At 36.7% G+C, this 22,477-nt stretch overlaps 1 protein-coding gene across 1 annotated transcript in view; it reads right to left on the minus strand.

Annotated features, from left to right (window-relative positions):
• Window positions 1–22,477, minus strand: part of MAN1A1 (mannosidase alpha class 1A member 1) — a 158,490-nt gene that overhangs the window by 98,840 nt on the left and 37,173 nt on the right. Inside the window, exons 2-4 of the mRNA XM_036248533.1 lie at window positions 13,473–13,569; window positions 10,828–10,943; window positions 2,372–2,452 (exon numbers count right to left, since the gene is read on the minus strand). Coding sequence (XP_036104426.1) covers window positions 2,372–2,452; window positions 10,828–10,943; window positions 13,473–13,569 — 294 coding nt within the window. The remainder of the gene's footprint in view (window positions 1–2,371; window positions 2,453–10,827; window positions 10,944–13,472; window positions 13,570–22,477) is intronic.

A 22,477-nucleotide genomic window follows, 5' to 3' on the forward strand; every position in this document is an offset into this window, starting at 1 on the left:
TATGCTAAGAAGCTGAATTCTGCCCTGACCAGTGTGGCTTAGTTGATTGGAGTGTAGTCCCGAAAAACCAAAGGTTGCAGAATTAATCCCTAGCCTGGTGCGTAGGAGAGGCAATCGATCCATGTTTCTCTCTCACATCAATGTTTTTCTCTCTCTCCCTTGTTCTCTGTCTAAAAATCAATAAAAACATATCCTCAGGTTAGGAGTAAAATAAAAAGATAAACTCTTATGAACTAAAATTAAAATGTATGCTATAGAAATGAAAAAGTATATAAGAAAATACCTTACATAACTTTTTATAATAATATTAAAATATAGAAAAATCTATATCTTATAAAGACATTTGTACAGGAATAAGGACCAAACAAATATACTAAACAAATAATTTTCAATGGACGTAATCTTTGCTGCCCTTTGTTTACTAAGGTTAGCTAAGTATAGGATTTTAAAAAATACCCTTCAAGGTCACAGGCAAATGATTTTATCTATAGGCAAACTATAGTATCTGTGTGTATTATATTTATATAAGTATGTAAATACTTATGTGTCTATAATAATCATACATACAGAAACAAATATATGTGTATAAACTTAAAATATTGTTATGAGTGAAAAAGTATCCTAATTAAACATGATGTATATTTAGAAGAAATACATGTATTTGTTTCTCTTTGTATGCTTGATTATCCTATTTGAGCTCAGATATAGAAGGATGCAGCCCTTCTTCCCTCCAAATTGTCTCACTTCCACATAAATGATGAAGAAAGCTAAAACCAAGGTCACTCTAAGTATGCCATGTGAAAAACAATGAGAACACCCAGGCACTGGATACTCAAAGAGAACTATTCTAAAAGCAGAAATTTGTTAGCTAAAATAACATCAGGTAATTTTAAGTATGTTTTTTTCAAAGCATGGATTCTCTTGCTTAATGCTCAGAACACCCTAAACCAAAATGAACAAATGAAATTATTTGGAACTGGAAAAACAAAAGAGGCATAATGTACCAGAGGGTCTCTGTACTCTGGCTGAGAAGGTGACAAAGTCCATAATGAAGAACAGATTTTAAGATATAAACAGGTCAGCCTGGCCAGTGTGGCTCAGTGGATTGGGCATTGTGCCATGGACTGAGAAGCCCTGGTTCGATTCCCGGTCAGGGCACATGCCCAGGTGTCGGGTTCAATCCCCAGTAGGGAGTGTGCAGGAGGCAGCAGAGCAATGTCTCTCTCTCACATCGATGTTTGTATCTCTCTCTCCCTTCCTCTCTTGCCCCACCAAAATCAATACACACACACACACACACACACACACACACACACGTATTTTAAAGAGATATAAACAGAAGAGATATAGGGGAATAAAGAAGCCATCTATATGACTTTGAAAAGATCTATGGTAGAATAAAATCTAAAGAGAGAGAAAATATTAAGACTGTGTGGGCTGTTTTATTATGACTAACAAAGTACCTGAGAGATAGGTACAATATTAAAGCAGCTTTTCTTATTAATCATTTATTGCTCTGCTTAATCTGAAGGAGCATAGAAATACATGAAGTACCACCCTAGGTAAGATCCACTCTTCCTCCAGCAGAACCGCTGAGGCTAACACAAATCTTACCAACGTACAATTGAAATACATGACCACCTTTCCTTGACCTCAGCTTTTAACACTGTCAACATTACAGGTGGGTCCACTCAGCAACTCTTAGTGGACAGTTAGGTTCTTCATAAAGTTGTCCAAAACGTTTCAAGAAAATCTGTGCTCTTCATGAGAATGATAGAAAAATCTTTCTTTAATCTATTAATAAAATGCAGCTAAATTAAACTCTGAGCTGCAGATAATGAATTAACTCACCCTAGGAAAAGCACCAATGCACTTCACACAGGAATACTGGCCTATAGGACCCCTCACTGGGGAGCTGAGTATCTCACTTGCCCCCTCAATTTTTTTAAATACTGTAATTTTTGTATCTTACTTGCCAAGCTTTCTTCCTTTTAAAAGTTTTTATTAAGCTAACTTTATACTAATGTTAAAGTAATTTTTAAAGAAAAAAAATTCACCCACAAGCCTGCCACTACACTAAACCTCTTTATTCAATCCATAGACATATATAATTTGCAGTTATAATCACACTATCCCTAACATAATCAAGCCAGGCTTTTTGAAAGGCATTCTTACCACTTCCTGACAACACGTTCTGCCTTCCCAGTGTGCCCAGTTAACCAGTACATATTATGTGACATTCAGATTATGCTGGAGGCTCATGAAAATTCAGTGGATATCCCCTAAATATATACCACAAAAAGCATATTTACCCTACAAATGTAATTTTGAGACATTTTATGATTCACATCTACACACCACTTTTCATTACCTCTTCTCCAGACAGATAGTAGGCTGAGAGTAGTCCACCAACGAAGCGTATATTAACTTCAAAAACAGAAACTTCAGCATTCTGTAGAAACAAAGTAAAGGAGGTTCAGACATAAATGACAGTACATAATTGAGAAAAATATCATTGTGAGAAAGTGTGATAAATTTTTTAATTTTGTTCAAATCATATATGCTTGCCCAGAGAGATTTATATACAAGAGGAAAAAAAAATATGTGAAAGTATGTAAACAGATAAAATAATTTTGACCCTTAAAATCACAATTATAAAAATACTTATGGTGTAAGTTGTTTCCTCCCTCTATTCAACAGCAGACACAATGCTCAGTGTTCTCTATTCGTGTAGATGCGCTAGGGCTGGAGCTTTCTGTTTTTCTATTTTATGTTCTTCTTTGATTCGTCTGCTTTTTCTTCCTGAAAGGCCATTCAGACTCATATTTTGGTTCATAGTTCAACATTATTCTAGCATCCTTCTTACTTCATGTTAATGTAGCACAGCTAAAATGCAAATCAGATTTTAAGTTGGGGGACTTCGTTCTAGTGCTGGTTTCCAACTTTCTGCCTGCACACTGGAACAGTCACACCTCTCTGAGAAGGAATTTCACCTTTGCATAAAGGAGATGATAATCATCATATACGATGTACATTGCTGAAACAGCTCTTATTTATATCAATAATAGCATGCTTTTATTATTATTTACAACATGTCAGACCATGTGCTAATTTCTTTACATGTCTTTTAATCCGCACACCAACCCTATGAAATAATTGCTATCCTTATGTCCATTTTACAAATGGAGAGACTCAGATTTATAGTGGTTACTGTGACTTTTTAAGGTCAAACAACTAATAAGTAGTTGAACCAGGATTTGAACTTGAGCACTCCATTCTTAGTCCAGGGCTCTGCTACCTTAACTCCAATATCACCTGACATGATAATGCACCAAGTCTCTTTATTAATGGTCCTATCATTGTGGCAATAATTAGTAACTATTGCCAATACTTTTATTATTGTATGATATCTGACTAATAAATGCATTTGTCATGCATTCTGTTACTAGATAATTTAGTTCAACCAACCTACAATAGATGTACAGTACACTTTAAGCTTTTTAGCTTCTTTTCATGTTCTTTTGGCCCACTCAGTAGTAATTGTTCACTGCTGCCTAACATCAAGCCATTTACTGATAACCATGGGGAGAATAGCAAATTATAATATATGGAGTAAATATCCAGCAGATAAACTTAGTCAAAATGACCTGAGATATTATTTCCTTTAATAAACATTTACGAACCAACTCTTATGTGCAGGCACTGTCCTAGGTTCTAGGGATATGGCAATGAAGGCTGACACGGTCCGCAAACTCATGGAGATTACATTATAGTGGAAGAAAACAGTTCCAAGGGGAAAAAAGGAGATACAGTTTCATTTAATTCTAACATGATGTCTCTAAAAATATATAAGGATCATACAATTAAAGCTAAGTAACTGTTTAAGTAAAAAAGAAAAATTATTTTTAAATTTTCTGTAAAAATATTATGAAAACTACTTAGGAGGAAGACTTAGTGGGTCTCAGTTAGGCAAAAGTATCATGAGACACTGTCTGGTGAGTTATTTAATTATATTTCATAATTTGCAACATGCACCTAATATAATTTGATTAAAAGCACCCTATATAGGTGCAATTTATCTGTGAGGTATATAACTCTGAATGAGTCTATGTAAATATTTCTAAAAATTACTGATAAGAAAAGAAAAGGGAATCCATTAATTTGTTTTGGATCACACAGCTGTATTTCTTATGTCTAAGGGTAATAATGTCTAATAATAAAATATAATGAATCTAAGCCCTTAAATTGTATCACTCTTACTTTGTAATTGTGTTCTTCAGTTTTTAAACTTGAGAACAATGCTTCACATTTCTGCTTATGGAAGCCTGTTAAGAGGATTTTATATTCTTACTCTGGCTGTGGGTTCATTAGACATGTATTCTTTCTTCCTCCTATAAAATTTTTCAATAATCAGGACTTTTATATAGACATTTGAGAATTATTGCAAGGTAGAGGAATGAGGCATTTCAAACACCACCAGGAACATATCTTGAGTTACATATATATCAATCACTTACTGGGTACAGTTGTTCAACCAGTTATTGATCCAGCCATGTATTCTAGAACATAAATTCTATTTATCCTGCTTTATCTGTAAGATATTGAGAGATGACCGTGCAAAGTGCCATGTTCAAGGTCAGTTGTTTTGTCTTTTGAATTCCACAGATCTAGCAAGAAGCAAACATGGCTGAGTGAATCCACGCAGCTCCGCAGTGATTGCTCTGTCCTTGTCTTTCAAAATCTGGCTTGGGAATGTCACATCACTATAGTATCACTCAACGGTTATTATATCTACCTCCTTTTGAAAACCAGAATTACATCTGAATTCCCAATATATAAATTTTTTTCCTTTCTTTTTTTTCAAAGTGAAATCTAAATTATTTAGAAAACTTAATTTGAGAGCTCTTTCAACTTTCTGGGCTATATTACATTTTAGGTCAGAAGATTGAAATTTAGACACTTTAGGTTACTCTTTATAGATCCTTAGGTGACGAGGACTAAGAAGATAACAATTCTCCCACTGTAACACACTGACTGACCATATCGTGGGCAGCAGAACATAGAAACACTACCCTGGAGTCAGAAAAATCTGGGATTGAAGGTTGATTTGGGAGCTAGCTGAATGTGGGATCCTAGGCAAGTCACTTACTCTTCCTGTCTTGGTTGTCTCATTTGTAAAAGGAACAATGCATTCCTCACAAGGCACCATGAGCCTGTGAAAGTAAAGCACTGTGCACAATGCCTGGCACAGGGAAAGCACCCAGAAGAGAGAGGCTGCTATTACCACTGTACAGAAGCTCAGCTTCAATGACCTTCCACAGGGGTTACTGGAAAATCAGAAACTCTGCAATCATAATAGTCTAAATTCTAGTATGCAAACTGATACATCTCTGACCCTCAGAGGAGGCACTATTTCTCAATGGTTAAAACCCCTCTTTTAAAATATAGACTCCTGACCAAACTTGCTTTTGGGCTTGATATAATTTATATGACATCTGGATTTTCCAAAGTAAATTTCTAAAATCTGAGAGTTTTAGGCCATTTTTATAAACTTCTGATTCCAATGTCTATTAAAATAATCTTACTAAATTTAAATAAAATATTCCTCCTCTTAATATTCTCATGCAGCATCTTTTAGGATGTTCTAAAACTTTTCCAGTGACTTACCCTGATGATAGAAGAGGGCCCAAGGCAGAGGAGGCCAGTATGTAAAGGAGGAACCCTAACAGTTTGTAACACTATAATCTCTTGTGACTTATCCTAACAATGACCGCGAACTTTGCCATCTCCTTCATCCATGTTTGCTCTCCAGGCATATGCCCTATGTTATCTATGGCTTCTGGTACACACTGTATGTGAGTTCCAGTTGAGACGTAGATCCAGACTTCTGTTTAAATTGCATGCACCTATTAGTTAATATCACAATTGATGAGAACAAGTAGAAGTTGGGCATTTTTGGCTAGAGGCATATTCACAAAAAAATATGAATTGGAGACACTGCTCTTTCATTTTGACTTTCCTCGACCAACACCCTATGAATTAAAGAACACACTTAACCAGATTTGCATACAAATTTAATACAATATATGGCGGAACTAAGTTTACACCTAATATCAAGAGTTAAGTCTTACAAAGCACAGTAAAATTAGGTCTCGGTACCAATTTCTCAAGTTATCTTAGACTGATCATTTATTTCTATTATAACTGTTCATCCCTTTCCCTATTTTTGTCCTCTGATTTACTATACATATATATAAAAATATTAAACTGATAAAGATTTCTAAAAGGGAAAAAAAGAGTTTAAGTCAATAAATCATTTTGTATATCTCCCTCCCCCAATCCTTAAAATTTTGCTCCATTTCTCTACTGAGAAAGAAAGGTGTTCTTCCAATCAACAGATCATGAGCTCACGGGTGTGAAGCATCTAACCTTGTCTGGGCTAGAGGGAAAGTGAATATTTCAAAACAAATGCAGGAAAGACCAACTTCCTCCCACTAGCCAAGAGAGCTTTCAAACAACTCAGAGAAATTTATTAGGTTGTGCTTTTTATAACCAATTTGTTCACTGAAATTATCTATAAACTGATCTATTTTAATAGATCTCAGTAAATGATATAACAGGGTTAATCACTAGACTAACAAATTTAGGTTTGGGAACAATCCAGCCAGTGTCCTTTTGATTGAGGAACTATAGAGGCAAACACTTCCCCTAAAGGACATATGTTTTCTTTGCACCTTCAAGACGAGTGATAATTACTTAGACTCAAATTTGTACCAGAATTCTCCTTAGTTGTTATCCTATGATTCCACACCACTTAATAGATCCAGCAGATTCCATTAAATTGAAAAAAGCACTCTTGGAAAAGAACTCCTCCCCCCCAAAATATGCTAATCCTATTTTGAGTGTTCAATGCTAATTCTTAGAGACTTTAAAAAAGGTAAGTATCGCTCTCTCTTTTTTTCCCAATTCCCTGTCAGCTTTCTACTCAATAAATTACAAGCCTGGGTTTCTCAGCCTGTTCCCATACGTAAGATACAAGCAGGTTGCCCCAATACAAACCAATACAATAACTATGTTTAATAACAAATGCTCGACTACCATCCAATATTAACTCCGTGTGGTAATAACTGTCCCACTACAATCCAATGCAGTATTTATGTTTAGTAATGATTTTCCACTACTAACATGTATTATAACCATGCTTTACATTACCAAGAAAAACATTAGAAATAAGAGACTTTTCAAAGCCACTAATTAAAGACAGATAACTGCCTATAAGCCTTGCCTATGTCTAGGCTGAGTATACACCTTCATTTATAAATGGTACTTCAAACTGTGTGCTTTATAAACATTTTGAATATTAAGACTAAGTATAAAACTCCTTTTAACAGATTAGGTTGCAATATTAAGCAGTGTAACTTAGGGTAACATACGTCCTAGCAGCTTTTAGTTTCATACTTAAGTAACACGATAAACCTCTTAAGATGAACAAAGTATAAATTCTCTGGGTCACAAAGGTAGGCAAATAACCATCTTTTCCATACTAATAGGTTGATTTTACCATGCAGGTCCAGAGGAGCCCTCAAGTAGCAGTCCAATCTATTACTAATAACTATCAGAGCAAACTGCTCAGTATCCTCTTAAAAGCCAAAACCCAAATCATCTCTCTAGGCAAGCACTGATTAGCATTCAGATGGAAAATACTGAATAACTCCATTCAACAGGATATTCAACTTAGTTATGCCCCCACACCCTCTCCCCCACCTCTCCCACTAAAATATAATGCTGTTCTAAGAGAGACCCATTCCAAGAACAATACTGAGGCAAAACTCACTTCTTTTAGGCTGTATGGCCTAGAGCTCTGGACCTAAGCCAAATACTCATCAGACATTTGAGAAAATCTAAAGTCACTTCTTAAAATCAATTTACATCCTCCAGATTGGGAACCCTACAACTTACTTTCCTATAAAGTGGGGTGGCATTCAGATTAGATAAGGGAACAGTTTGGAAATTTAAAAAATAAATTCACTTTTGCCACAAGTATCTCTGTTATTTAAAACATGGTGTTCATTACAATAAAAACTACAATCCAGCTGTGTGCCAAAGATCACAATCTCAATGTGTTGCCAGTTAGCATCTGGAGGAAGCTCATCATCTTTTCTTTGTCATTCTTAACACCTGGCCTCTCATACAGAGACAACACTTTACCTCAGTGCAGAACAAAGTTTTTTTTGTTTGTTTGTTTTTGTGGTATGTGCCCCTAGCAGGAACCGAACCCGGGACTCCCTGGTCCGCAGGCCGAGGCTCAACCGCTGAGCCAAACTGGCCAGAGCCAGAACAAAGCTTTTTAAGAATAATTTCCATGTAGCTTTGACTTTTTCTAAGAGTTTACATGAGAAATTGTTACCTGGAGAAAATTTCTACAGTCCATAAAATTCACTACTGAAGATAATTTTCAGTATTTCTCATGTAAAGAGAAATCAGAACTTTAAAGTGACAGTAAAGAACAGGAAACTCAGTTCTAAATTTAGAAATTCCCAAACTCTTATGTTAATGACCTTCCTATAATGGTCCACCACAAGTCTATCCTGGAAGCAGGATAGGTAAAAACAACTAGATCACTGCACTTGAACTCCAGGTCACTTCAGGCATGTAAACATACGAATCAATACAGCCATCCTTGTACCCTGTCAGCTCATCTTCCAGCTGAGTCTATGGGGAAGCAGGATAAAACAACTTAGCTTCTCATTAATTTAATTACTATTTATTGAATAACTATGGAACAATGCACGCAATGAGCACTGTGCTACTAAGATTACATACCTAACCTTGGAGGACTCAAATTCTGTCTGCTTATGTATTTCTCAACTCTTATGTATTTCCTCTCCAATAAAAACAGGGTCACTGAGTTAGGCAGCTCTTGCTGCATGATCTGGGGCAGATTAAGCAAGAACCTCTTCATCTACAAAAACAGGGACTTTCAATTCCCTGTATAATGATCAGAGACGAGAGGAGACAGCCTATGAAGAAAGCCACCTGGTGTCTCAGTAGTCTTGAAGCAGTAGTGTCTTCTCTTTTCTCCCTTCTGGAGAAGACCCAGCCATAGGTAGGTACTTAGACTACTTTTCCTCCTGGACTATAAGCTCCAGGAGGATAAGTACGTGACCCTTAAAAGATATTTAGTAAATAATTAATACATGGATGAATTAATGAATGAGTAAGGAATAACCAAAAATCTGTTCTAGATTCTTTGTCCTCGGATTATTTTTAAACTAAAACCAGAAAACTCATCCACTGGGGTGTATCCGTAGTTTTCTTCCCAGATCTATGCACCTCTGCAGATACTTGAACTGGATAAAATAAGGCTCTACCGGGGAAGCCCATGCTCCTTCCAAGTCAAAGTTATTAGAGAGTTAGAAGTGTCCCCCATCCTTAATTCTGAACCTTCCCCCTCGTGTACAGTGGGTTTTGAGGTATTCATTAAGAACAATAATACGCCCTGGTTGGTTTGGCTCAGCGGTTAGAGCGTTGGTCCGCGGACCAGAGAGTCCCGGGTTCGGTTCCCGCTAAGGGCACATACATTGGTTGCAGTTCGTCCCCGGCCCCAGTTGGGGTCATGTGGATGGCAACCAGTTGATGTGTCTCTCTCACATCAATGTTTCTCTCTCTTTCTTTTCCTCCCTCTCTCCTGCTCTATCTGAAGATAAATGCAAAAATGTCCTTGGGTGAGGATAAATTAAAAAAATTAAAAAAGAATAATAATACATGCACAAAATTCTAAAAACGATTTAAAATATATACTGACAAACTTTATAGTTGAGGATATACAGTCCACGAAGTGTGAAGCCTTCTTGAAGGGAAAGGAGAGGCGGCTGCTGGGTGAGTGTCGCACGGTTAGCCGAGCCCTTCCATGGAATCACTGCCTCTGCTCGGACTACGTAGGTGCCACACGGCCTGTGGGCACCTTACACTGAGATTAGCCCCTCACGCAAGCGCGTGCCCCAGATAACAGCTGGCGGAGTCCACGTAAGATCCTGATATGATTCCCCAGCCAGCCCTTCTGATAAGACTCCCCTGCCTCCCAGGCCTTCCGTTAGAAAAGACCCCAGTAGAGTTTATCAAAATCCCGCTTTTTTGGGTTTGAATTGACCAACCTGTCCTTAGCCTGGAAATGCCAAAGCACTCTACCCAACCTAGTAAAGGCATGTGTTCCAGGTCCTGTCTGTCTGTCTGTACTCTGCCTTAACCTTCCTGTGTGGTCCCTGGATGCAAGCCTTGTACTTCTTTCAGACCTGAGAGCAATTAACTTATTTATTTCAACTCCTCTTGTGGTCTCCCGTTAAACTGCAGCTCCCCATCTGGCACCCTGCACTCCCTTAACAAATGTGAATTTCACAAAATCATAATGATGCTCCTTGGCTTAGTTGGAAACTATGAGGTTAGAACTACACAGCTGAGCTAGACTCACAGCTGTGATGTGGAGCCAGGTGTGAGGTCTGGTTGAAACTCTGAGGCTCAGATTTCTAATCTGTAAAGGTGTGACAACAATACCTGACTCATAGGGTTGTTGTATAACTTGAATAAGAATACTTGGCACATGTAGGTCTGGAAAAATATTCATTTCTTTTTTCTTACTTTTAAATTGCCAAAAAACAAAGACATGTATATGTGTAGCTAGGGAGGGCAAGTTAAGAATACAGTATGATACTACTTAAAAGTTGCATGATTTGTTTCTGCTAGGGTACAACACAATAATCTACCCAATAAAAAATTTATCCATATTAAATCAGATTTGAGAACTGAATTGACAACTTCTGTTTAACTTACCACATTAAAATCTAGATTTTCTTCAACCCATGATTTTGCCTCTTCAAATTCTTCTTTCATTTCCATGATAAAAAGTGTATCCAGAGCATCTACTATTGTTGCTCCTTTGATACTACCTATGAATACCAGAAAACATTTTATTCAATAAATTACTTTTGACAGATACTTACATGCAAATTGACCATACCTTGGAAAAAGAGAGGGTAATGCTCAATTTATTAATACACAGTAATATTGAACACAGTCTAAAACTCTTTCAGAGAAGGAAAATTTAAAAACTGCACAAAAGCCAAACTAAAAATTATTACAGGCTATAGCTGTATACACTAATCTTTAGTTTCTTCTGAACTGTTGAAAATAAATCGGTCAAAACAAAATAAAACAAAATAAATCGGTCAGAAATTTTATTTGTGATTGCATTCTCTAGCAAAAAAAAAAAAAAAGAAAAAAGACCTAAAAAATAGGAGCAACACACATTAATTTTAAAGCAATTATATCAAAGTGCACCTGTGTACAACTGTTTAAACAGAATTAACTCTAAAATTGTTGAGTGATAGCTCTAAGAAACCATTACTCTGAAATGGAATTTGACTCCCTCTTTGAAGCTCTGACTGATCCTCCCCTCCTCTCCCCTTCCACCCAAGTAGCCACTCCAGACTGTGATTTATTTCTGCTGAACTCCCTCAACTTTACATTGCTTTTGCACTTTCTGTTTTCTATAATAATTACTTATATGTATCTCTTTTAGTCTGTAAACTTCTTTAGAATAGAGAAGTCATGTCTTGTTCATCTCCACATTTCACAGTAAAAGATTTAGTAGGTTTATAATGTTCAATAATAAATTTAAAAATCACCAATCTACTCGAGAACCAAATAATCTGTTTGATTATTGCAAATTTACACATAACTGACTTCTTAATGGTATAAGAAACTTTCATAGAGACAAAAGCAAAAACAAGATTACATTTTAAAAGTTATAGTAAACATTAAAAAAAAAATAAAGCTTGTAAATCTGCATGAAGTTTCTGAGTTTCTCTCTTCAGTTCCTATTATTCATCACCCATGTACCGGTGACCATGTTCTCAAACACTGCTTTAGAAACATCAGAAATTACTTTAACTGCCACTACTCCAGCTTAGGCTCTCTTCACCTCTGAAAGGCGTCCCTGTGACAGACCAACCAGCCTTTATTCCACTCTTCCCAGAGATCTCTACCTGTTCTTACAATGAACGCCCTTCTCTCTACTTGAGGTTCTACTGGTCCCCCAGGACTTCATATGAATATCTACTAAACCATCTAGTACTTGGATAATTCTGTACTGACACACAATTCTTCTGCATTACGACATGACTCTGAAAAGTCTTGTATTGTGTTTATTAACACCAGTGCTAGCAGTAGAGTCAAACACATGGAAGGTCACACATGAGTGGAAAAGCTTAGTGTGGTGACTAAGAGTGCTCTGACCTTAGTCACACCTGGGTTTAAGACCCAGCTTGCAGTTAGTAGCTGCCTGACACCGGGCAAACTTTTCTCTGAGCTTCATTTTTCTCATCTATAAAATGTGTATAGGAATGAGGTTAAATGAGATGAATGGCACCTGGCTCACAGTGTCAGCTATTACTGTTGGTTGTTATATGACTTCATACTATTGAACACGTTCAGTTACAGTATAGAAAGTAACTTTTGTTTTGTTTTTAATCCTCACCCAAGGAATTTTTTTTTTTTTTTTTAATTTGAGAGAGAGAGAGAAACATCGATATGCAGGAGAAACATTGATAAGTTGCCTCCCATACATGCCACAACCAAGGATCAAATCCCAACCCAGGTATGTATCCTGACTGGGAATTGAACCCTCAACCTTTCTGGTGTATGGAATGATGCTCCAACCGACCGAGCAACCAGCCAGGACTAGAAAGTAACATTTTCTATGGTAAATTTGAAAGTGTCAGAGTAATACTCCTTGACCTTTCTCTTGTTACTTATAAACAAAATAGTGGGGGTTAAAAGGAATTGAGTGCAGGGGAAAGAACATTGGGTAGCTCTGTGACCCAAGGAATCCACCTAACCTTTCTGTAACTTAGCTTCTTCACCTCCACAACAGGGATGCTGTGAGGATCAAATACAATAAAGCATGCCAAGGTGGATAAATGGAAGTTCACATAACTAACCGAATCCACCCTCACATTCTTGTCCATGTGCAAACAGAGAAACTTAGAACCAAGGTGAGTCACTGAGACACAGTGAAGATCACCATGGCTAGCTGCCTTGGCCAGCTCATTGATCAAGACACAGCTTTTACCTGATAGGAAGCAGTTAATGCAGCCGACCAAGTGCTCCTCTGCTGGGTATCAACCTGGGATCTAGAAATCACGATGCTGCACCTGTATCCATTAGTTGAGAATCTTTGGAAGTGTGTCCCAGGTATTAGCATTTGCTAAGGTACACAGGTGCTTGTAATATGTGCCAATGCTCTGAAGGACATGCTATGCACAGTCCTTGCAGAGAACTCCATTAGGTGTGCAAGTTTCCTAGCAACATGGTCTGGAGGGTCACACAAACATCTCTACCACCCAAAAGTCAACTAATTATAGAGAAGTTACTGTCACTTGTATTGTGACAAGTGACACAAAGTATATTCTACTTACCAAACAAACTGCTTGAATGGCCTTCTTTAGATACAGGTTTCAGTTCATTTAATCCCCAGGCATAATGTTTATAATTATACCAAGCATGTTTCATCATCTGAGAAAAGAAATGATGGGATTATAATGTGAATTTGAGATGTTTTTGCTACAAAGTAGATCATACATTAAAGACCTAAAGGTTAAACTATTCCTCACTGCTTCGTTAAAAAGATGATTAGCAATGTGATGATGGTGTGAATAAGGTAGAACACATATATACACATCACTCCTTTCCAGATGGAGATTTGTCTTTCTTGCGTCCATTTAATCCTATTTAAGACACACACCATTTTCAAAAGTCAGTTTCCAGCAAGAGAAATTTAGCGTATCCCTAAAAGGATGAACCATTCTCAGATTTATCTACTTCATTCTAATGACATATTAAATCTGCAAAGAGTCTATATTAAAATTCATACTTCTATACAAGGTTCTCTGTACTTTCAACCTTGTGGTATATCACAAAAATCCCAAGACAAATGTCCAAGGTTATCACTTTAACCACTTTGATCTATCTTGATCAAGTCTATACACAGAAGAACTTTTAAATATCTGCAGGAAATAAAAAGAATAAAATTCTATGGTTATATCTTGATTTTGGAAAATTTCAGCTTTTTTAAATATAATCAACCTTTAATAGTACACATATATGTGCACACCTATGTAACTGAAGACTGATCCTGTACATTCCCAATCTGGACTCCTTGTACCAGGAATGTTTTAAAGTCCAAAACTCTCTGTCACCAATTAGTTGCATAATTTTTTTCTTTTATAAATTTTAACAAAATTAATTTATCTACATATAATAAAAACCAAATTAATTTCTCCTGGCTGATAGACAAATCTTTGATCTACTGTGCAAGACAATAACTAGCAGAAAGTGAATAATTTTCAAGAGGAAAAACTGTTCTAAGAGCTTGTCAAAATGGCTGTATAACTTGTATAATGGCTGTATAATTATTTTCAATGACAAAGAATATATATGTAATTATGTTCATATACATTTTTTAAAAAGGTGGATACACCTATATAGAACTTAGTCATGCCACTACTCCCAATCCATTAGCAACAGTAATTAAAATATGGAAATAATCTGAAAATATTCTAATATGACTCCACATTTTAAAATCTCTTTAAAAAGCATCACATAAAGTTATAAATACTATACAAGGGTTGTTTATCACTAAAAATCTTCAGAGAGATCAATACAATTTTATGAATAAGAAAGTCTTAGGATGTCCCCCAACACAATATTTATTTAATATCTTTCTTTAACCGATGTGTATATTATATTCCTATCTCATTATGATTGCTACTAATAATGCCTACCAGAATTTGGACTCCCTATGTTCATTGCAGCATTATTCACAATAGTCAAAACATGGAAAAAGTGTCCACTGACAAAATAAATATGTAGTACATACATACAATGGATGTATTAAATATTGTCATTTGCAACATGGATGGATCTCTTGAGGGTATTAGGCCAACTGACATAAGGACAGAAAAGGACAAAAACATATGATTTCACTCATATGTGGGATATAAAACTAAAAGTACCAAATTAACAAACACAAACAAAAACAAACTCATAGATACAGACTACAGAATGGTAGTTACCAGCAGGGAAGTGGAGTGGGGGAGGGCAAAGTGGTAAAAGGGGTCCAATGTCTGGTAATGGAAGGAAACTAGACTTTGGGTGGTGAGCACGCAGACACTGAATTGTAATGTTGTACACTTGAAATTTATACAATGTTATCAACCAACATTACCCCAACAAATTTAATTTAAAAAATCTGTACTATCTGCCGGGAACTCTGCTGAATGCTCTACATTCAATATTGTATTCACTTTCATTACAACCCTATGGAATGATGTTGTGTTACCACTGTCTAGTAGATGAAGAAACTGAGGCTTGGAAGTTAAAATGCAAACAACTTTACTCAAAGTCATGACTTTCTCCACAGCTGAGGATCCAGGGTTCATCCCAGTCTGGCCTGACTCCAAAGCCCATGGCATTACCCAACCCACTGTGTCAACTTCCTTTAATGAGTCAGCACCAGATCTTCCTTTGATGAATTTTCCAACAACCAATGAAATGCATATAAGGTAGTGCTTTTAGGACTTTCTCCTTATAAATTAACTTTATTGGAAAGTATAATAGATTTAAGGGTAAAAATAACCTGATCTATAACCCCAATAATACCACTGATTAATCACATAATCATGGCTGAGTAACAGATTTTGTGAGACTCTTTTTCAGAAATTGTTGTCAGTATTACAGACTTCCCCCATTTTCCTCCTTTTTGCCTCCCTCCACCCAACTCCCACCCCACCCCAGGCCTTCCCCACTCTATTGTCTCTGTCTATGGGTTATGCATATATACACATAAGATCTTTGGTTAATCTCTTCCCATCCCTCCCTTTCCCTCCCATCTGAGATCTGTTATTCTGTTCCAAGCAACCATGCCTCTGGACCTATTTTTTCATCAGTTTATTTTGTTCATTAGATTCCACAGATAAGTGAGATCATGTGATACTTGTCTTTATCTAACTGGCTTATTCTGCTAAGCATAATAATCTCCAGGTTCCTCCGTGCCATCTCAACACCATTTCTTACAGCTGCATAGTATTCCACTGTGTAAATATACCACAGTTTTTTCATCCACTCATCTACTGATGGGCACTTGGGTTGTTTCCAGATCTTAGCTACTGTAAAACTATGAGACATTGAAAAGGGAAATAGAAGAAGATACAAACAAATGGAAGCAAGTACTATTTTCATAGATTGGAAGAATTAACATCATTAAAATGTCCAAACTACCCAAAGAAATGTACAGATTTAATGTAATCCCTATTAAAATATCAATGGCATATTTCACAGATCTAGAACAAATATTCCAAAAATTTATATGAACCCCAAGAAAAATAGCTACAGCAATCTTGAGAAAGAAGAACAAAGTTGACAGACTCACAATACCAGATATCAAAGTATACTACAAAGCCATTGTAATTGAAACAGCCTGGTACTGGCACAAGAACAGGCATATAAACCAATGGAACAGAACAGAGGGCCCAGAAATTGACCCACACCAATATGGTCAATTAATATCTGATAAAGGAGGTAAGAGCATACAATGGAGTAAATATGTCTCTTCAATGAATGATGTTGAGAAAATTGAACAGGTACATTAAAAAAAAAAAAGGAAAGAAACTGGACCACCAACTTATACCACACATAAGAATAAATTCAAAATGGATAAAAGACTTAAAATAAGTCATGAAAACATAAAAATCCTGGAAGAAAACACAGCCAGTAAAGTCTCAGACATCTCATGTAGCAGTATTTTCAGTAATATATCTCCTAGGAAAATAAAAACAAAGGAAAAAGCAAACAAATGGGCCTATATCAAACTAAAAAGGTTCTCCACAGTAAAAGAAACCATTAATAAAATGAAAAGGGGACCCACAGTATGGGAGAACTTATTTGCTAATGATACATCTGATAAGGGGTTAATTTTCAAAATATACAAAGAACTCATACAACTCAACACAAGGAGACAAACAATCCAATTAAAAATGGGCAAAGAATCTGAATAGACACTGCTCCAAAGAGGATAGACAGATGGCCAATAGACACATGAGACTCTTTTTATTCAAAAAATAAGAATCATAATTTCTCACAGGGTATATATGTAAAGATGACGTGAACATAGCCTGTGTGACTGCACCTAGCACACTACTTGGCATGTGGTGGGTAATCATGCTCATTGAACGTTAAATCTATGCTGAAACGAGATAAACTCACATCACAGAAATAGAAACCAATGAGCCTCTGGAAAGGCTAGCTATATGAAACCACAAAAACACTTTGAGATTACATCTAAGTTTGATTTGGTTCTCCTATTAAATTTATTACATTTGGCAAACTTTCCATTCCTGTAAATTTCTTAAAACACTTTATAAATTCAAAAGCTTTTGGAATACATCTGACCCAAGAACAGAAAAACAGGTCATGGGTGATTTGTGTCAACTCCAGGTCTGAATGGAAGCCAGTGCCATATACAATCAATGACTCCAAGAGAGTATAAAGCTCTCCCATAGAAGACTGTTGCTCGGTCAAAAATGATCATTCATACAATGTACTATTACAGAACCAACTTGAGTTACCACTGTAGTATATATTAACTTTTTAAAAATCTTTTTTCCCTAAGGGAAAATCTGACACTAACTGCTTAGCTTCTTACATTTCCTAAGTTTCTGTGACATGTTTCTCAAAATGGGTTCCTCATCCTGTGGGATTTCTATAAGTTAAAGTTGGAATCGAAAAAGAAAACAAGGTGGTCACAATGCCCTGAATGGAGCATCAAGAGTGGTTTCTCCAAGAATCTAATTCCAGTGATCGGTGATCTCTGGAAATTATCTATACCAACACCAGGCATTAGAGCCCAACACCAGGCATATTCTCTCTCTCTCTCTCTCTCTCTCTCTCTCTCTCTCTCTCTCTCTCTCTCTCTCTCCAGAATAACAGTGAGATTGAATTTTTAAGTCATATCTATCTATCTATCATCTATATGTATATACACACACACATACATACACACACACACACACACACACACACACATATATAATCAACTTTGTGACTTAGGTTTATGATTTGTACAACTACCTAAAAACATCAAAATTCTACTAGCTTGTAATTTTACAGTATTAAGTGGCTAATCAGCTAGAGACCACATGGGGATGCAGGCATGTAATCTGCCCAGACTCAGTGTGCCTGTGAGCTGACAGGACAAGAAGGTCACTTCTAAAATTCAACTACCAACTACGAAGTCCATGGAAAGGATTAATTCCCCTTCTTCACAGGCTTCTTCATTTTGTTTTGTAGTCTTTCATCAATGTAATTAGGGTTCTTTCATCAATGTAATTAGGGTTATACAACTTGACACCCCAAGTAGAAGGATTAAAATAGGCCTAAACTAGACGTTGACTAGGACTTCAAATATAAAATACTGAAACCATCATGAAAAAAGATAAACTGAAAAAGCAAGCCAAAATTTAATTTTTTCTTGAATATTTATATTTGCATTGGTGAACGTTACAGCTAACACATGGTATGAATGAAAACAAATAAGAGAAAATAATAAAAAATTTCATAATAGCAATCTATTATTTTTACCCAGAGAGGCTAGAATTAAGGCATAAAATATTTTTTAAAAATTAGCATTACTTCTCCTTGACTCTGTGCTTACATAAAATTCTTTGACTAGCAGCACTTTCTTCTTATTTGGCATCAGAGCTGAGTATTTAGGCAGTGTCACTAATGAGGGTCAGCTATACTATAAATAATAAGATGCTAAACGACTAGAAGGGAAGTGTACATTTTCTATCATGCTTATAATCTAATAGATAACATATGAAAACTTAACATTCTTCTTATATACTCATAAATGTTTATATATACATGAACGAGAAGAAAACTAATTAAATGTTGTGCACAGCTCTTCTGCTGTAGCTAACAATTTGTTTTCAATTTTATGACCTGAGCAAATCAAGGACATGCAAAGCCAGGAATAAAGAAAAATATGCTTAAATTTCCCTAGGTATGTTCCATTTTTTGTTGCTAGAAACTACCCTTAGCAAATATTTTTACTTACTGATGTTTTAATTATATGATCTTAAGTTATGCATAAAAGACACATTAATAATCTTTATGAAAATCTCACCATTTTTGACAGAGAGCTCACCAAATAACCCAGCAATTCCACTCCTGGGTGTTTGTCCAAAGAAAATGAAAACACTAGTTTGAATAGATACATGTACCCTTATGTTTACAATAGCCAAGATATAGAAACAATCTAAGTGTCCACTGATAGATGAATGGATAAAGATGATGTGATATATATATGTATGTGTGTGTATATATATATTAAATGAAATATTACACAGCAATAAAAAACAAAACCTTGCCATTTATTACAACATGGATGGACTTAGAGGGTATTATGCTAAGCAAAATAAGCCGAAAAGAAAAATACAGTATGGCTTCATTTATATGTGGAATCAAAAAAACAAAACAAATCAAATGAACAAACAAAAACTAAAACAGACACATAGAAATAGAGACCAAAGAGAAGGCTGCCAGAGGAATGGGTGAAAAAGGTGAAAGGGAGTATAATCAATACTATTGTGAAAAGTTTAAATCGTGACAGATAATTAGTGGGGTGATTACATGGTAAGGTATAAAAATGTCAAATCACTTTATTTTATACCTGAAATTATTATTAACTGATATAATATTGTATATCAACTATACTTAAATTTAAAAAGTCTTGGTTAAAGAAATTTCAACTTAAAAAGAACAACTTGCAACTTTCACGGCCCCCTAAAAATGGCTACAAGTTCAAGTCCCATTTACAGCCCCTTCCTGTCAGGTTTTAAACAAAATTTCCATAGTTTATACCAGTGGTTCTCAACCTGTGGGTCGCGACTCCTTTGGGGGGTCGAACAACACTTTTACAAGGGTTGCCTAAGACCATTGGAAAACACATATTTCAGATGGTGATTCACAACAGTAGCAAAATTACAGTTGTGAAGTAGCAAGAAAAATAATTTTATGTTGGAGGTCACCACAACATGAGGAACTGTATTAAAGGGTCGCGGCATTAGGAAGGTTGAGAACCAATGGTTTATACAGTGTGATCTGGGTCCTTGGCCCAAGCTGACTGATTCAGGGCCTGGTGTCTGGCCCAGAGGCAGACATCTGAGAGCTGGCCATGAGCCTTGCACGTGAGACACTCAGGTGCAAAGCTCTCTCCAAAGTATGGACCAACTGAACCATCTACCCTACCTATGGGAGTGTAACTGGGAGATACTCACAGAGTATCCATAGGCCAAAGTGATGTAGAAGCAGACAAATACAAATACACAAAAAGAAAAAGCCATAAAAAGGAGCTACGAGACAACTGAAACCATGATGAGAAGCTACAAGACAAAAGGCAAGGAGAGAAAAGTAAGAGGAGGTTGGGAGGCAGACACTGGGAATCAGGTTAGGTCTGCAGAGCTGCTGTGGAACTACAAATAATGTTGTTAAATTCTGAGTGTTGATGAATTATTATTATTACTTTTTGGTTGTTTTTAAGATATATGTATTTAAAAGTATCTAGATGACAAACTGACATATTCATCAAAGAAACAACATCAGAGATGGAGCTGACACCCTTCTGGGCCCCTTGGGTCTTGCTTTCCTCCCTCCTTCTCCAAAGGGGGAGGACACAGCATCCGGCTTTAGCTGCACTTCCTTCCTGTGACACTTTCTAGGAGTTAAAGACTTGACCTGAATGCACCTTAGCATGCTGAACATGCTGCATTACCTGCTTACCCATTCTGATAACATGAACCAAACGAACTCATTGCAACTGCCTGTAAAGAATCTTAAAGAATCTGTCGCAACACTATATATAATTTAGTTGTCCATTTGGAAACTAACGGAATTGAGGTTGTTTCTAGCTTTCTGCATGACTGCCAGTGCTGCTGCAACCAGCCTTCTTGGTCCTATCTCCTGGAACTCAGGTGCAGCTGTGTTTCCGGGAGACATACCTGGAAGAGGAGGTGCTGTGTCATGGTTACGCAGGATCTCTTTATTTTTTGGACTAATGGTTGAATTTTATTTTTATTATAAAATTTATCTTTATTGTTTAAAGTATTACAGATGTCCCTCCTTTTCCCCCATCGATCCCCTCCTCCCACTCTGCTCTACTCCTGCCTTCGTTGCGCTATTGTCCCTGTCCGTTGGTTATGCATTTATGCATATTAGTTCTTTGGTTTATCTCTTCCCATCCCACTTCCCCGTTCCCTCTGAGGTTCATCATAAGCCAGTCAGAGAAAGACAGGTATCACATGCTCTCACTTATATGTGGAATCTAATGAACAAAATAAATTGACAAACAAAATAAATCCAGAGACATGGAAGCATGGAACAGACTGACATATTACCTTAACTCTACTCTGTGAAACATGGCTCTTTGCCTGCTGTGACTGTTTACTATCTTCCCTGTGTGTCCTTATAGAAAATCCTCTCGCTTACTGAGGAAGAATGAATAAGAGCAGGTCACAGACACGGGCAGCTGACAAACTGGGTTCATATCTTAGCTCTTCCATCACTGACCCTAAGGCAATTAATCTCTCTGAGCCTGCATTCTGCACCCATAAAATGTAAGTAAATAAAAACACCAGTTTCATTGGTTATGATGATTAAATAAAATAATGTGTGTAAAGAGTTTGATATATCACTTGGCACATTATAAGTGCTTGATAAATTATAGAAATTGTAATTTTTTTTATTAAAAACTCAAGCATGTCTCGGATCTTTGCAATGTGAAAGAGCTTCATACCTTTTTCCTAGTAATGTATACTATTAACAGGAGGGGCTAATGCACACAAAGTCAGGCAAACATAAAAAACTTTATAAATATATACAACTATTTGGTCCAAAGGTGGAGGAAGAAAGAATGAAGACTCTTTCTACAAAGGGTCTTCTCCAGATGTAAGGCAGGATGGATCAACTTCGGTTCTGAAGGTTCATGTACCAGCTTTTTAAAAATCTTGGTTATGCCAGGTATGCTTGTGTAGGGGGTTTGCCTGAGGGATTTTAGGACTGGTATAGAAAAAAAAAATGCCCATGGGGTAAGTAATACACAACCAGCTTTACTGGGTGGTGTTTGCACAGGGGGTGGGTCTCAGCATGAGGCTGCTCAGGGGATTAAGGGGAGGGGCCAGCATCCACAAGGGAAAAGGCAAGAAAACTCCAGGGGCGGGGGGGGGGGGGGGGGGGCGGGGGGGGGGCGCGGGGGCGACTTACATGTGTAAGTGATGTTACTCAGAGGCATGGTGGAGAGACTCTGGGACAAAGGACTCCAAAGGCCAGCAGCAGAGCATGGGGTCTTCTAACCACAAGGCTCTATCTT

Source organism: Molossus molossus, unplaced genomic scaffold (genome assembly GCF_014108415.1).
Source record: "Molossus molossus isolate mMolMol1 unplaced genomic scaffold, mMolMol1.p scaffold_m16_p_8, whole genome shotgun sequence".
Classification (NCBI taxonomy): Eukaryota; Metazoa; Chordata; class Mammalia; order Chiroptera; family Molossidae; genus Molossus; species Molossus molossus.